This window comes from Mauremys mutica, chromosome 24 (assembly GCF_020497125.1).
Source record: "Mauremys mutica isolate MM-2020 ecotype Southern chromosome 24, ASM2049712v1, whole genome shotgun sequence".
NCBI lineage: Eukaryota > Metazoa > Chordata > Testudines > Geoemydidae > Mauremys > Mauremys mutica.
In genome coordinates this window covers 3,406,045-3,422,734 of record NC_059095.1, presented here as the reverse complement: position 1 = coordinate 3,422,734, position 16,690 = coordinate 3,406,045, and the positions used below count along the sequence as shown (strand labels likewise).

Sequence of the window (16,690 nt, the reverse complement as noted above, 5' to 3'; positions counted from 1 at the left end):
AGCACCCCGGCTTCCAGCACCTATAGCCTGAAGCAGGCAGCCCACCAGAACTGCTTGGAAAGGCCGATACCAAACGCAGTGGCCGGTGATCATCCTGCGTGGCGTTGGGATGGCTGGGAGCCTGCAGCCCTGGAGAGAGGCCGGAGCTGGGGCAAACGGCCGTCGCTCGGGAATTGTTTCCTAAGAGGCAGTGTGCGAAAGGTGCCCAATAGAAGCAGACAGCCAATTAATCTCCCCCTTATTTCGGAAACGTTAGGGAAGCAATAGTCCAGCGGCTGCCTTCGGGTCGTGGCTGACGGCGCAGGCACGGAGCACTCCCATCCAGAAGACAAATTGCAGGCCCATGGCACTTAGAAAAAGCAAACTTAGAAAAGGCAAAAAGAATTATCAGCGGAGGAAAATGTTGCATTTGAGACTGTCCTCTGCCAGCGCCCCCGCCGGCCCCCTGTATTCCTTTAGCACAAGTGCGGGTATCAGGACGCATGCGTTCTGTTCCAGCCGCCGGGAGGGGAGTGGTGTGTAGTGGTCAGAACAGGGAATTAGGATTCCTGGGTTCTATTCCTGGCCCGGGGAGGGGAGGCTGATGTGTTCGAGCAGAGGGGAGAGGGCACCTAGGTTCTACTCTCAACCAGGATTCGCTGGGTGACATGGAAAGAAAAGGTGGGGGCGAGAATATCTTGGATTGGCCGATCTTCTCTTGGTGGAAGAGGGTGATATGATTGAATTTTCCTGCCTGTTCAAACTTACCCCAGAGTGATTCTTCAACTCAGAGGAACAGGGGAGAAAATCAAATGATTCCAACCTCACTCGGTCCAATGCAAGATAATCCCTCCCCCAGCCTTGTCTCTCTCGTACCCTGGGACCAATACGGCGACACCAACCCTGCAAACAACAACATGTGACCTTGAGAAAGTCGCTTCTGGTGAAGGGTTTATCCCCCAGCTGCAGCCGTCGTAAGTAAGGCCTTGGTTACACTTTACAAGTTTTATTTGTATAACTATATTGGTTAGGAAGGGTTGATTTTTACCTGAAATAATTATACAGGTGCAAGTCCTCGTGTGGACATAGTTCTATTAGTGTAAAGGTACCTTATACGAATACAGCTTATTCCCTGCCCTGTATGCGAATAGTTAAGTGCTATGTGTGCATTCACACTAGGGTCTTTGTACCACTTTAACTAGACTGCATGTAGTGCTATTTTCTAGTGTAGACAAGGCCTGCATGTCTCTGGATCTCTGCTTTCTCATCTGTAAAGTGGGGGAAATAGAGCTGGCTGAGAATTTTTGACCCAAACTTTCTTTTTTGGGTGAAAGACGAAGATTTGGATCAGCTGAAACATTTCACAAATTTGCATTGAGTTTGGCGAACCGTTTTGGTTTGAAAAAAAAAAAAGTCAAAACGTTTTGTTTGAACAATTTCTTAACCAAAAAAATGAACTTTTTGATTCAAAATTTTCTTTAAAAACATTTTCAAAATAGAAGGGAAAAGAAGCTGGAAACCAAATGACATTTTTTCGACTTTTTGATTTGCCAAAAATTCCCCCAAATTTTGGTTTTGGGTTGGCCCAAAATGATTTTTTCCCCCGGGACTCCTAGCGAGCCAAAATATCTATGATTTGTGCAGCAGTAAGTGATAAAAATACTTATCTACTGTCACAGCCTTAAATTGCACCTGGCATGAGGAAAGAATAATAGTGAGTTCCTGCAAAGGAGACCGTCCTTTCTCCTTTGATGGAGGATGGAAAGGATCAGCCGGACGGAGGAGGTGTTTATTATTATTATTTATTTGTTTATTTTATTACTGACGTTTTCTGTTGAAGCTGAACGATTCAAGAGGTTGAAGTAGCGTTTGTGAGGCCAGGACTGGACTGGACCCTCACAAAACTGAGCGGACATTTTCCCCGCAGACCATTTCAGTTTTGACAAAAACCAAAATTTTTCCTTTTGGAAAAAGGTTCATGCAGCTAATTCCTGCCAGCTCTGACTCCGAGCAGAGAAGTTAGTTACAAAGCTCCATCCTGGGATGGGGAATTCTGGGGTCAGAGAGCCGCCCCAGCCACCCAGCACTTACCCCAAATTTGCAGTTTCTCATTTTCAGGTCTCACGGGAGAGTTTGCACATTATTGTGGGGGAAGGGGGGTGTCAGGGAGGAACCACCCTGATGCTCATAGTAATGGGAACCCAACCTCTTACCTGACTGCCCCGGACGGGGCCTGCTCCTTCCTGTCCTCACAACTGAAGCAGTTACATGGCCCATCACACCCTCTCTGCTCCACATAGTTTATCAGATTTTCTCCTCTCCCCCAGTTAGCCTGGGCACCGTCTCTGAACCTTTCTCTGGTCTCTGCTGCAGAGAAATCCCTGCAGATGCTAATGCCACCTCCCCAGCCTTGTCACGTCATAGCACAGAGAGCACTTAGCTGTGGCAGAGGAAATGGGGATGGGGGGGAGGGATTACAGTCCTCAAAAATAACAGGCCTCTGCTAGTGAAAGTCATGCTCTGTCAGGGCCCAATCCTGCTCCTCTGAGTCACGGGGAGCTGGAGCGGTTTGCCTGGGAATGGATCCAGTGATTATGGAACTGGCACGCTGCCAGGAGTGGGGACCACTTTACATATGGGGAAACTGAGGCAAGCAGGGGTGGGAGAGGTGACTTGCCCAAAGTCACAGGGGAAGTCAGTGGCAAAGTTGGAAATAGAACCCAGGAGTCCTGATTCCCCCCCCTGTAACCACTAGGCCACCCTCCCTCCAAACGTTGGGGACAGAACCCAGGAGTTCTCTTTCACTTGAGCTCTAACCAGTATCCTGATTGGGGGGGGGGATTTTCTGTTTTGATATCTATGGGCATGAGGGACCCTTTTCAGGGATGCTGCTCTGAGTCTGTGGTCCCAGCTTTGCTTGTGGGTTGTAACATTTCACAGCCTGTGTCTATTTTTTTTTCCCCAATCCCAAGCCCTATTTTTAAAACTGGCATGTTGGAAAGTTTGACTTTTATATTTAGCCAAAGTTCCGTCCTGTGCTTACTCCCCGAGCTCTGTCGCTGCCTTTGGTGCCCAGGGGCTGCTGAGAATATTATTTCAGCCCAAATATTTGTCCACTAAATCATGTGCACAATTACAGTGATGACCCTGGACGAGCGCTCTCTATTTTTAATGCCTGCTCTTGGTGTGTGCCATGCAGGGAATCATGAGGAATGCCGCCAAACAGTAAAGAAAAACCAACCCCTCCAAGTAATTCCCACCACGCCCACAGCTGGCGTGAGACCATATCAAATCTGGGTTTTGTAAGAGATCCCAGCTCTTGATCCTTTTAGAAAACGGTTTTCGAATTAGTAATAATTCCATTTGTGTATTTCATTGCTGCTTCATTTCTATAGCGACTCAGGCTCTGTGCTTTGGGCAGGGGCTGTCTTGCAGTTTTGTTTGTACAGCACCGAGCGCGATTGGATTCTGGGCTGTGACAAATAAATAACAGCAATATTAACCAAATTACGTAGTGAGCGAAATGCGAACTGCCCCTTTAAGAAGAAGGAGGGGGCACTTGGCGCGAGGCCTTTCCGGGGGCCAGAGGGCAGGGTGTACTGCTGTGGTGAGTGGCTGGCACGGAGCTGGGGGATGAGGACTCAGCTTCACCACTGAAGTCCGCGGAGCTTTGCTGCTTTGCACCAGCTTTGGGGCTGGACGACTCAGCCCCAATGCGCTACGGAGTCTTTCGCTGCGAAGTCGCGGGTTCAAATCCAGGCCAGGCTGGTAGGGGGCAAAAGCCATCTCCAGCAAAAACCTCTTTGGGCAGCCCCTGGGTGCAGTGAGTTTGACAGGACTCAGCCCACACGTCAGGGAGTGCTGCTGACGTTCTGGAAAGCTGCTGGCAGGGTTAAAGAGGTCAGGCTGGGCTCACTTCTGCGCCCTGCAGGCTGGGCCTGGGTGGGGGCAGCGGTCCCTCTATCCTAGGGATGAGGGAGGATCACGCCAGGGGCGGGTTAGCAGGGGGAGCTTGTGATCCATGCCATGCGCTCCTGTGGCTGGACAGAAGCCGGGATGTCCATATGGCGCCTCGTCCCAGCTCCAGGGGGCTAGTGCGGGAAAGGGATTGGGGAGGGGGAGACACTGGGGGCTGAAAGAACAGGAGTCTGTGTGGCACCTTAGAGACTAACAAATCTATTAGTTAGTTCTGCAATCGGTGAAGTGGGCTGTAGCCCACGAAAGCTTATGCTCAAGTAAACCTGTGGGTTGAGGCGAGCGAGGAGCATGTGATGGCGCAGGTGGATTTGGGTAAGGGCCGGCTAACTCCCGCTGAGCAGAAGAGTGGGGATCTCATTTGGAGCAGCTCGGCCTTCTGCTCCTACAGTGGCTTTCACCTGGGGAACGGAGGCCAATGCCGATTCCGAAGTGTCACCCCCAGCGCCCCCTACCACCACGCTGGGGCATCAGGGTCCGAGTCCCCACAGTGCCCCCTAGCACCGCGCAGGACCAGTGGGGTCAATGCTGAGTCACCAGTACGCAGCCTGCGTCACCTGTGGCTGTTTCGCACCCTGGCCTGACCCTGCTTAGCTTGGGAGCTCTGCCGGCGATCACCGCTGGAGATGGGGTCACTGGAAAAGACACCTCTCCTGAGCAAGCGTGTTCTGCTGACTCATGTGCTGGGGACGGCAAACTGGCCCCGGGGAGATAGAAAGCAAGAGAGGTTTCCTGGCACCGATTCCTCATGGGCACGGAGCCGCCGACTGCATCCGAACCCCCGTCCCCATGGCACCAACAAAACACTGTCTCTTTCTCTTCTGCTGGTCTCGCTTTCCTTTCCAGGTGGAGGGCAGGGGCTTCCGCGCTCTCCTCATGGCCTGTGAATGCTGGTGAGAGTATTGCTGAGCCTCTCCCTGGCCACGGTTCACTCTCTGCTCTGTCTCATAGCGTGTGGATTTTGGAGTATTTGCTTTTACAAGGGTGCCTCTGATGGACTGCGAGGGAGGTGACATGAACATCAAATGGGTTTCTTCCTTTAACAGCTGAAGCGCGGGGTCTTTGCATCTCCCAGAGACTAAAGAGGCCATAGGCGGAGAAGACAGAGAGGATACCTGGGCATGCTGAGGTTTAGCAGAGGGGCGTATGCACAAATGTGTGTGAGATTGGCCCCAGGCTCGTGTGTGACCAGTATGTGTGTGAGATCAGCACCGGGCCGGGGTGCATGACCACCGCTAGGTCTCTGGGACCGTGTGTGCACAGGGCCGGATCAACACATAGATAAACTAGGCACGTGTCTAGGTCTCAAATTTGGGTGGGATGGGGGGCAAAATATGGGGAGGGGGTGGTTGTTTTTTTAAACCGCTCCCGTAGTTATTTCGGTCGTCTGCCCCCGGCTTGCAGGCAGCCTGCCCTTTGTCACTGGCAAGCGCGCCGCAGAACGTCCCGAATTTCCTGTGCTCTGTAATTCAGCGTGTCTAGGGGCTGCGTATGCAGGAGCATCGGTTCCCCCGCGGTCTCTCCCAGTGTCAGATTCCAAGGCAGCATGACAGGGTAATTTTTGCTTGATTTCTTCCTTCCCCCCCGTTTAAAGCGACTCCGCTACCCAGCCCTGTAATTACCCCGACAGTGCTGCATGGAGGGTGGGGTTCCACTGGCAGCGTTCTGGCGGCGGGCGGGGGGAGAGCAGCGTGCCGGGGGCGTGAATGCCGGGGCTGTAATTATCCCAGGCAGCCATGTCACTCCCACTTGGCTGGAAGGAGCTCACTGCCTCCAGAGGGCTCTGGGGGGAGCAGACTCCTGGGTGGCAGGTCCGGGTGGGTGCAGGCAGACAGATTGGTACCTTGGCTCCTTGCTGCCTGCCCACTAGGGCTAAGTGCTGCTTGAGTTGCAAGTGGGAATGAGAGAAAGGGAAAACCTACACTTGCCTAACGTGTGTGTGTGTGTGTGTGGTTGTTTGCACCTATCTCTGTGTGTTACCATGTGCATCTACAGCAGCGCCTGTGTGTGAGGATGCATGTGATTACAAGTTGTGTATGCGTGAGAGAGAGAGAGAGCATGTGTGTATGATTTTGAGTGTGTGTGTGTCGTCTGCATTGTGTCAGACGGCGTGTGTGAGCCTCTACGCTGGAAACTAGAGCCAGCAACTTTTTTCGACCGGAACTTTTATTTTTTTTTCAGTACAAAATGCAGGTTCGGCAACGCCGGAATGTTTTGTGAATTTGCCAAATGGTTTCAGTGGAAAAGAAACCTTAACAAATATCTGCAAAACTCCAAATGCTGCAGTTCGATGATTCAAAATGACTTTCTGTTCTGGAGTTTCCTTTGCTGTTGTTAAAAAATCAAAACCATTTTAAAATGGTCCAAATGAAAGCAAAACATTTTGTTCAACCCAAAGCAATGATCCTTTTACTTCTGATTTGTCAAAAAATGTGAAACTTTTCCAGGGCCGCCCAGAGGATTCAGGGGTCCTGGGGCAAAGCGGGGGAGCTGCGGTGCTTGTACTCACCCGGCGGCATTTCGGCAGCGGGGGGCCCTTCAGTCGCTCCACATCTTCGGCAGCACTGAATGGCCCCTCCGCCGAAATGCTGCCGAAGACCCGGAATGACTGAAGGGCCCCCCTGCTGCCGAAATGCCGGCCAAAGACCCAGACTGCCACCAGGCCAGGGCTCGCGGGGCCCCTTCGGGGCCCGGGGCCTGGGGCAAATTGCCCCACGTGCCCCCTCCCCTGGGGCAGCCCTGAACTTTTCATTTGCAGTTTGACCCCAAATGATTTTTTCCCCCATTTTTTTCCGGCGTTGCCAGCGAAGCGAGAAATCCACCAGGCACACGGCGCTAGTGGGAACAACACTGAGGTATTACCCCGTTCTCCTGGGGTAGGAGTTTCTGGCCCAGGGAAAATCTGATCTACCCCACCCTTTGGGGCCTGCTTTGCTGTCTCTGACCCCACCTCCTGTGCTTTAATCAGCTTCCCTGTAACTGGCACCCTGTGTTTGTCTCATCCCAGGTCCTTCGGAGACAAGTCTTAGGTCCGTCCCCCTCAGCCCCCAAACCCTGGGCCAGAACAGAACATTTCCACTCCTGCTGGCTCCCTTGACTTTGTTCTTGTGATCCTTGTTCATTATTTTCTGTGCAGATAAGCAGTGTAGCTCTCAAGGGCCCTGGAGAAATGAGTCTGCAAGCTCTGGATAGAGAGGAGATTTTGTTCCATCTGCCACCTGGTGGCAAGAAACTGGGGAGAGCAAATGTACCAGGGAGTTCTTGGCTGGAGTAATCCCATGCCAGCCAGGTGTGAAGTGGGGATGCTCTCGGAGCCCTCCTGTCACACTGCTGGGTCTTCTCTGCTAAGCCGAGCCAGGCCTGGTTAGTAGTTGGATGGGAGACCAGCATGGAAAATGCAAGTGGTGCAGGCGCTCCTGGTGTCGAAGGATCGCTCCTGAGTTGTTGCTATGCAGCTTCAGATGGTGCCTTTCAGCTGAACTGTGCAGCCAACCCGCTGTCATGAAGGATTCCTGTTGCTCTCTTTAAGCAGATGGTGCGCTGCACCCTGGAGGTGGCTGCGTTTCGGTGGTTGGTGGCAGGATCCCTGCATGTCTGCTTTGGGGTGGCAGCACTGGGTCAGGGCTGCTCCTGCTCTGGGGTTATTCTCTGGAGACGAGTTCCTCCACGCACTGGTTTGTGCACAGCTTGAAAGAAGCAAAGTGCCATAGAAGGGCTAAATATTATCACTTATTCAGACTCGGATTGCGGCTTCTCTCACTATATCAGTCACCCTCCAGGAGCTGCGGCGCCTCTGGTGCCCCAGCCAGCACCCACGCACAGATCCACGGGTGACCTGAGCCATCGCTCTCTGTGCCAATACTCACCCGCTCCAGAGTCAACAGCCAGGCGGTACCAGGCGACCCAGAATCTCCTGGGGTGATGGGGTCTCAGGGTCAAAGGAGGACACAGCCGCCCACGGTCTTTGCGCCTAGGAGGGTCTCGGAACTATGGGGGAGACTCCCCACATTCCGTCTGTTGTCACATGGGGCTGCGGTTTTGATGATGCAGCGTCACCCCACTCACCCCCTGTCCTTAGCCTCCCTGTTGAGGTTGCAAACAAGGACATTGGCCTTCAAAACTCATCCCCGAGGAGCTGAAACGAGACCCTCTGATTTGCCCCCCATGGCCACAAGATGGGATTGACTTTGGGGACTGGGCTGGATTTGCTGTTCCCCCCCCACCCAGCTGGCTGCCACCCCCCTGCCCAAGCTAGTAGCATTGTCCTCCGTCACCCCAGGCATCTGCAGGCTTGTTCTGGTCTCTCGACGGGCTCTCTGAGGTCAGCCTGATCTGGGCCTCCTCCGTAGCCCGTGGCCAGCACCAGGACTCCCATTGACTTTGGTGGGCTTTGAACCCAGTGCGGGGAGAGCAGGGCTCTGTTTGGTGGTGTGGTTCTCAGGGTATCCAGGAGCAGAGCAGAGCCCAATGCTGCTGCTGGAGACCTCAGCGGCTGCTTTAGAGGATGGAGCTTCCCACTTGCCCACATGCTTGGAAATGCGATGAGAAGCCATCCCTCACGGGATCTTTCCCCGCTGCACGTGGGTCAAGCAGGGGGTGGATTATGGTGCTCAGCACCACGTCTGTCCCCTCTCTCTGTCTGCCCGGGAGAGCCCCCCAGCCCTGCTGCATTGAGGATCCGACAGCTTTTTAGAAAGAGGGCTTTGATTTTCGAGCTCATCTTCAGTGCTTCAGGCTAGTGAGAGTGCAGGCTCCTTCGAGCCCGATCGAAAGGCTTTTCATGTGACTGCTAAAATGGGAGGGGCCGTTCCACAAAGCTGGAAGGTGGCAAATTGACGTCTGGCAAAATAAGGTGTTTTTCCACCCAGGGTGCAGTGAGCCAGTGGACATGGCAGCACTGAGGCTAACAGCATAGCAGCAAAGAAACATGTAGTGAGACTAGCCAGCATTACAGCCAGCAAGTTATGAAAAATAAATATCTTAGAGCTTTGGAAGGGCTAGAAACTTTCATGCTTCAGGGCATGAGCCCCAATCTCTAATAGGGGTCAGGAGGGAAATTGCACTGGTTATCCCAACAGTGCCTCCTGCAGGATTTTTCTCTCTGACACCAGTTGCAGCTGGCTAATGTGGGGGACAGGCTAGATATAGAAATGGCTGGGAACGTTTTTACATCCAAAAAAGCTGATTTGTCAAAACCAAAACTGTTCACGGGAAAGGGGGAGTTTGGACTAAACTCATTGGGGGAAAAAGTTTCAAAATAGTTGAAATGGGATGTTTGGCCATTTTCTAAGTGAACCATTTCGGGTTTGGGTTCATAATGGCTTTTTGTTTCAAAATTGTACTTAATTTATACTTAAAAGAATTCTTTTTTTTTTAAATGTCAAAATCAAAATGAAATGTGTAGAAACGATCAAAACAAAACATTTTGATTGGCCCACTCTGAATTTTGACTATCAGTTTGTGAAAATGTTTGAGATTTTGACTTTGTCCTGATTCAGGATAGGGGAAATTTTCAAAATCTCAAATTCTCCTGGGTTGGGAAAATAATTTCCTGCTCTACACTAACTAGATGGGCCCACAGTCCAACCCAGTGTTGTAGTTCCTATGTTCCTGTGACTATATAGCCTTGTGTATGTACGTACACACACACGTGTGTATATACACACACATACACACACACACCCTTTCCTCCTGTCTTCCTGCCCTGGCTCCATTGCGAGCAGAGAACCCGGGAGTCACATTGCCTTGGACGGTGATGGTATAACAACCCCCTGCCAACTATACTAAGCTCGAACAAACTCGTTTCACTGGTGACCCTGCCTCAAAGCTGGAGCAAACAGTGGCTTCGTCTATCGGCCTCGCTGCCCTGGCTCCAGAGCGGGAGGAGGCGTTATTCCAGATCTGCTGCGAGTGCTCTGTTTTGACGTGCAGGCACTTGGCTAACAGACGGGAGATTCATTCCCCAACCCATGCCAGATGCAGGCCATTAATCAGCGCCGGGGAAAGGCCTGTTCGCCAGCCAGCGAGATGGCTCCACACAGCTCAGGAAAAATCAAAGTCTCATTAGAGAGGCCCAGACAGACCTGTCCACCCCCCACTTGCTGCTGCAGCCGTTCCCTTCCCAGACTCTGAAATGCTGGGTCCCTGGACACCCAAGCAGTGGTGGGCCAAGGAAGGGGTGTGAGGGAGGGTAGCCTGTTCCTCACGCTGTGATTCTGCCAGTGCTCAGTGCTAAGTAGGGGTTGGATGGGAGATCAGCAGGAGCTACCGAGCTTTGGGACGCTGTCTCGGTAGCTCCTGCTGATCTCCCATCCAACCCCTGCTTAAACAGCTGTTTATGCCCCTGTCACCTAGGCGAGTCACTGGGGGGCCGTGCTTTGTTCTGAGCGAGTGGCCCAGCTCTTGTGGATCTGCAGATCTCTGGTTTGTGGATCGCAGATCGGATGCGGATACACATTGTGTATCTGCCCAGGGCTCTGCTAGTGGGCACTGGCTTTTAGATGAGATTTGAAACTGATCATTCAAGTCCCAAGGTGGTCTTAGCGTATGCACGGTGTGCCTCGGGTTGCACATGGCCAGTATTCCTGACTGAATTCGGGCTGCTGGTTGGATCATTAGTGTCCCCGGCCCGGCCCGGGTACTGACTGGGAGTGCGATATAACCCGCCTCTGTCCAACCCCCACCCGGGGGTCGTTGCAGCTGTACACGGAATTCTTCCCTTCCTGTTGCTGTGAGTTGTTATGTGGTTAGTGCACTTCGCCACAGAGGTGGTCGCATTTCCACACTGGTCGAAGGGATCCCCGTGCAGAGCTGAAGTTTGTAAAATCCTTGTGGGAACCTTTGGGATCAAAGTATTTTAACCAGCTGAGTTGTTTGTTTGTTGACTTTTTTTGTGGGCATCTCTGGGCATATTCAGAGGTGAGAGCAGGGACTGGCAGTCAGGACTCCTGGGTTCTATTCCCAGCTCTGGGAAGGGAGTGTTTTCTAATGAGTAGATCAGCTAACTGTGTCCCCTAGCATGTGCACCTGTATCCCAAGGGGCTGCTGAATTCTTTTTCTTTCTTTCTTTCTTTACTTTTTGTAGCGTGCCCATCACCACAGCATCTGAGCTGCATTACGCCCCTTCCCATGCCTGCATTGTCCTCTCCTCCTGGCTTACTGCCCCGGGGGTAAATTTCACCCTGCAATGGTCCCAAGGGTGGGCGGGGCCAGGCAGACGAGCCCCTCACCTCTGTGTAGGCCCTTGCAGCCCAGCATGGTCCCTGCCTCTGGGCCTCCCCGTCCATTTGCTAATGGAGCTTTTATCCTCATGCTTGGTTGCCATCCACAGCTCTGCATCTTGGTAATGTCGGGGGTCTCTCTGCCTTATGGGTGGGTGCCACGGCCTGCCTTCTCGTAGCTGCCAGGGGACCGGGGTTCAAGAGCGGCCCGGGGGGGGCGGTTTAGAGCCACACACCCTGCGCAGGCGGGCCCCATGGATCACCTCCCGATGCGGGCCCCATGGATCACCTCCCGATGCTTGCTCTTAGCAGTCATGGTCTGGGGTTTGAGGCCAGCCCAGGGCCTGCCCTCCCTTCGCTGTCCATGCCGCGCGTCTGTGATGCTAGAGAAATAACACAGACTAATAATAACTAGCCCCCCGCGCCCCCTTTAGCTCAAATCCTGCTTTGTAGAATGGAGGCTGCAGGCCCGGGGGACTTGGACTGAGAAGGGGGTGAGCTCTCCCCTTCCCCCCCTCGTCTCTCTAACCCCCTCTCCGTCTCCTCCCAGGTAAATGCGGACGCCCAGGTTCTGAATCATGCTGGATCCAAGACAGCGTTCAGCGAGCCCAACCCCTTCACCGAGATAGCCATGAACAGCTGCAAGTACAATGGAGGCGTGGTCCGACCCCTGAGCAGCCTGAGCGCCTCCCAGCGCAACCTCCATGAACTGGGAGCCGAGACCCAGCCCCTGCAGACCCTCCACAGCTCGGGCCTGGAGGTGGTGGTCTCCAAAACCGAGCAGGCCAAGGATACGAGCTTGCAGGCGGAAGAGGCGGCAGCGGCGGCGCGCTCCCGGAGCCAGAAGAAGAACCAGAACGTCGGGTACCGGCTGGGCCACCGGCGGGCGCTCTTCGAGAAGCGCAAACGCCTGAGCGACTACGCCTTGATCTTCGGGATGTTCGGCATCGTCGTCATGGTGACGGAGACGGAGCTCTCCTGGGGCGTCTACACCAAGGTAGGGACCGCGGCCTGTCTTGAAGCCGAAAGGCCGGGGACCCGGGGGACAGACGTGCCTGGCTCAGAAAGGGGCTGGCGCAAGTCCTGGGTACCGCATAAATCCCACTCACGTCCTGTGGGGGTCCAGGCCTGTATGTCGTCCTTGGAAAGCAAAGGATCCTGGGAGTCCCAGCCCTGGAGCATAAGTGGAACTTTTATCTGGTTCCTAGGTCTCACGCGGGCGGGGGGCTGGAGGCCGTGTGAGTGCAAGACAGCTGTATGCGTACAGCACCTGGCACACCAGGCATCCGAGTGCCACCGTAACACACGCAAGGGATAAGGGCTGTGGTGCGAGAGACAGAGTGGGCCTGCCCGTGTGTTTGAACGTCGGCTTGCTGTGGGGCTGTGCACACGCGGGCGTGCCAGGCTGTGGTGTGGGTGCGTCTGGGGAAAGGAGGATGCGTTTAAACGTGTGTCCCAGAGTCTGTGTATGTGTGCGTGCACCGATGCAGGGATACGTGCACGGACCCATCTCTGTGTGTGTGCACGTTCTCTGTGTGCGTCCCCTCCCGCTCCCCGTGTGTCTGTGTTTGCACCGACCCAGCGATGGCTCTCCTCCCCCAGGCTGCCCTGAGGATTAATGGACCCTGCCCGTCGCTGCGACGGTTGATGCCAATGGGCGCTTTATGCTGACAGTGTGAACAGTCCTGGCTCAGCGAGATGCTTTATCATTCTTTCTCAGCTGGCTTCTCCCCAGGGCTGATGAATCATCCCCCGAATGGCAGGGGTGTGGGACCGGATAGAACAGTCCATGCAAACACCCGTCTGCCCCTGCACGCTGTCCCGCGCTCCCCTTGTCGACTGCACATTGTCCACGTGGGGAGGGTTTGTCTGTGACTGCAGAGCCCCAGACCTTGCCACTACAGAAGCTGGCATGCACATCTGTCACCGGAGAGCCGGCAGACCTCTGTGCAAGGCCCCGGGGATCAGAACAGGTCCTTGGGCTGCTAACATCCATGTGTCAAATGCATCCCTGGATGGAACTGATCATGTGGCATCTGCCCCTCTCAGCCACACTGGAGGCTGCCTCTTAGGGGCAAGTGTAACCCCCCAGACTCGGTTGGGATCTCGAACGAGGAAGCCTGTTGAGGGGCTGACGCTCAGGGTTGGATTCTGGAGAGCTGGGTTCCATTCCTGGCTCCGCCCCAACCTCCTGGGTGTCCTTGGGCGTGTCTCAGCATCTCTGTGCCTCGTTTTCCCTGTCTGTGAAATAAATGTGGATCCTGATGGGGGGAGCTGGGAGGCTTCGCAGATCATTGCCGAATGCTGGCTGACTCAGTAGGGAGGGGAAGAGGGTTAGGATTAACCTCTGCATTCGTGCCAGGGGTTACGTCCAGGCAGCAGCTGGGAGCGTGATTCCCAGCCCGGGTAGACATACGCTCACCAGCTCTGGTGGAGCTCGTGCGCTAAGAATAGCAACGTGGCCATGGCGGCATGAGCTAGTCGCCCGAGGACAACCCCCTCCGAGGTCCTATGTGCATAGCAGGGTGGCCAGCCTGAGCCGCTGCCCGCACCAGACCATGGCCACGCTGCTCTTTGTAGCGCACAAGCTGAATCAGGGCTACCCCGGGCACATCCGCCTGCCCTGGAGAGTCCACCTCTCAGCCGCTGCGGAGCTTTGCCCCGAGAGGCCAGCAGCCCAGCCTGGGGTTCAGTGCAGGTTTGGCCTGCGAGTGGCTGATGGCCTGCCCAAGGGATAGCCTCTCCCCTGGAGTCGGGGTCCCTGCGGCATGCCAGGTGTCGCCCAGCCATGGTTCGTCCATGCGAAGACGGTGAGTCCCTCCCAACAGCTCGGTACGTGCCTTTCCATAAAGCTCTGAGTGTGCCTATTGACCGAGCAGAGTCCAGAGCCTCCCTGCCACGGGTCGCCTCAGGACCGAAGGGGAAACCACGCCTGACGCTGCTCCTCTCTGTCTCCCTTTCAGGAATCTTCATATTCATTTGCACTGAAATGCCTTATCAGCCTTTCAACCATGATACTTCTGGGCCTCATCATCATGTACCATGCCAGAGAAATCCAGGTGAGCCGCCCTCCCCAGCGCGTGGCCCTGTCCCTGTTTCGCAGTGGGGGTGGAGTTTGTGCCGTCACCAGGAGTGTGAAATCAGACAGGAAGGTTCTTCTGGGAATCCCATTGCATGTGCTCAAACCAAACCCTCCCCCTTCCTGAGACACGGAGCCGGTGGTCCTCGTGGGAACCTGAGTTTGTCCAAACTGTGGTTCTCAACCATTCCAGTCGCCTGTCCCCCTTTCAGGAGTCTGATTTGTCTTGCGTAGCCCCAAGCTTCACCTCACTTAAAAATGACTTGCTTATCAAATCAGACGTGAAAATCCACGAGTGTCACAGCACACTTCACTTTCTCATTTTTACCATATCATTATAAATCAGCTGGACTATAAATATTGTACTTACATTTCAGTGTGATACTTGAGCCTGGTTTTCACTTCTGAGCCTTCTCTGAAGCCGAAGCCCCGGACGGCAGGGCTGAAGCCTGTAACCTAGCTTCGCAGAGTCCCCTGTGGCATGAGGCCCCGGGCAGCTGCCCTGCTTGCCACCCTCTAAGGCTGGCTGTGCACTTGTGACCCCCCTAAATCCATCCCATGACCCCCCTGGGAGTTGCATCCCCCACATTGAGAAATACTGATCTAGAGGAGCTGAGTGACCCCTGGAAGACCTGTGCACCCCAGGGGTATGTGTACCCGAGGTTGAGAACCACTGCCATACAGGAGACATTGATTAGCTCTAGCTTTCCTAGAGGTGGCCCCGAGCTGCAAAATTCACACCTGGATCCCAATTTTTCAACCCCTGCCTCCCCCGCAAAGTGGGGGTGGTTTGGGGCTGTCTCTGAGCCCTGCAACTGTGTCAGATCTAAGTGGAGCTGGGTCAGGACGGGCCAGAATTTTTCAGAAGAGCTGCGGGCCAGATTTCCAAGGGCTCAGCACCTACCACTGGGCTCGGATTTTCACAAGAACTCCGCTCCCATTTAGGCCCCTGCATAAGGGTCAGATTTTCAAGTAGGGTCAGCGGGTTCCCACTGTGACACTTACCAGCAAGTTTTCCCAAGCACCCAGCACCTAAAGAGCTGGAAATCCGGCCCCGAGCTCTTTTCAAAGAATCTGGTGCCCACAGACCTAACCTGACCCAGCTCAGCTCCTCAAGGAACAGGTAGGTGCTGCAGGAAGCAGGGCTAGGGAGTCAGTAGGGCGCCGTTCATCTGAGGCAGTGCTGATCAACAGGTGAAATCCTGCCCGGTACATGACAACATTCATTCTAAAGGCACCACATCACATCTTAAAAAACATCCTTCCCTGTATGACGAATTAGCCGGTAGGTTATTAACATTAAAACAAGCTGTATTTGCCTGTTACTATTAAATTATAAGCTGTATATGCCGGTCACCTTTTGCTTTTTATTTACCTGTTGCATTTCACTAGCCTGGGACAAAGACAAGATCTCATCAGTTTCACGTTCTAGCAAGAAACCCTGATGTGTGGGTTGCAGATACCGAGAGTGTTGGCAACTCTGGTGATTTTTATTGAGTCTTGCAATATGTGGTGTTTTACCGTAAAGTACCAGGTGCTGGAGGCAGGTGATGAGAAGCTCAGCTTTTGTAAAAAGAGAACAACCCAAAATGTATTATTTAAAAAAAAAATCTCATGATTTTTTGCAATCTGGTTCATGATGTTTGAGGGCGTTAGCACTGGTGCGTTCCTTCTGTGATTTTTAGGGGCCCTGGGGCAAAATCTGAAATCTAGAACCCTCACCCGTCCAAACAAATTCCTGCTGGGGGGGCGGTGGGGGGGAGGAATCAGAGAACAAGCTCCCACTGCACTTACCTCACTGTCCTGCGGGGCTGAGCCCAGATCTCCGCCCCAGGCATTGCGAGCTGGTACGCAGGGGCGCAACGCCACTCAGGTATGGCCAAGCCGCCCCTCTGCCATGATGGGGGGACTGCCAGGCCAGACATGAATGGCACTGCAATCCCACGCACAAGGTCGCAACGCCACTCGGCTCGGGGGCCCTCTCAGACTGGGGACCCCTTGCGGCTGCTCCAGTACACGAGCCAGCTAGATGGACATGAACTCGGGTCCATGTACACAAGCTGCACTCCCACCCTGTGCCCTTGCATGTCAGCGGTTTACATGCTGCCCTGGGGCCAGTGACCGCACGAGGTGCAGAGCAAAGGAGAACCAGACCCAGCAGAGCTCTGCGGAGACCCAGCCTTCCATCCATCCAGACCAGGCTGCACAACTGGAGCTGGAATTGTACTTGATAACAGGGTTTTCTAGCTGGGGTTTGAGAGGAAAACAAAAGTCTCCAGTGTTCAGAGACGGCACCTGGTGCCATGGAGAGATGAGTTGAAGGAGCGGATACAGCAAAAATCAGTCTTTTTTTTTTATCCAGGGACTTTCTGACCCTGGCGCCTGGTCCATTTGAAGATCAGCATGGCAACCTCTCTCCTATCTGTGCTGCCTTTAG

The 16,690-nt window shown here is 53.9% G+C and overlaps 1 protein-coding gene across 5 annotated transcripts in view; it reads left to right on the top strand.

Annotated features, from left to right (window-relative positions):
• Window positions 1-16,690, top strand: part of KCNN1 (potassium calcium-activated channel subfamily N member 1) — a 60,162-nt gene that overhangs the window by 19,345 nt on the left and 24,127 nt on the right. For 4 of the 5 annotated variants that reach the window (XM_044998401.1, XM_044998400.1, XM_044998403.1 and 1 more), the window contains 2 exons: window positions 11,725-12,171; window positions 14,138-14,233. In XM_044998401.1, the coding sequence (XP_044854336.1) occupies window positions 11,806-12,171; window positions 14,138-14,233 (462 nt within the window). In that variant the 5' untranslated portion in view covers window positions 11,725-11,805. Of the gene's footprint in view, window positions 1-10,961; window positions 11,124-11,724; window positions 12,172-14,137; window positions 14,234-16,690 lie in introns of those variants that run through there. The other variant, XM_044998404.1, reaches the window with a different exon arrangement.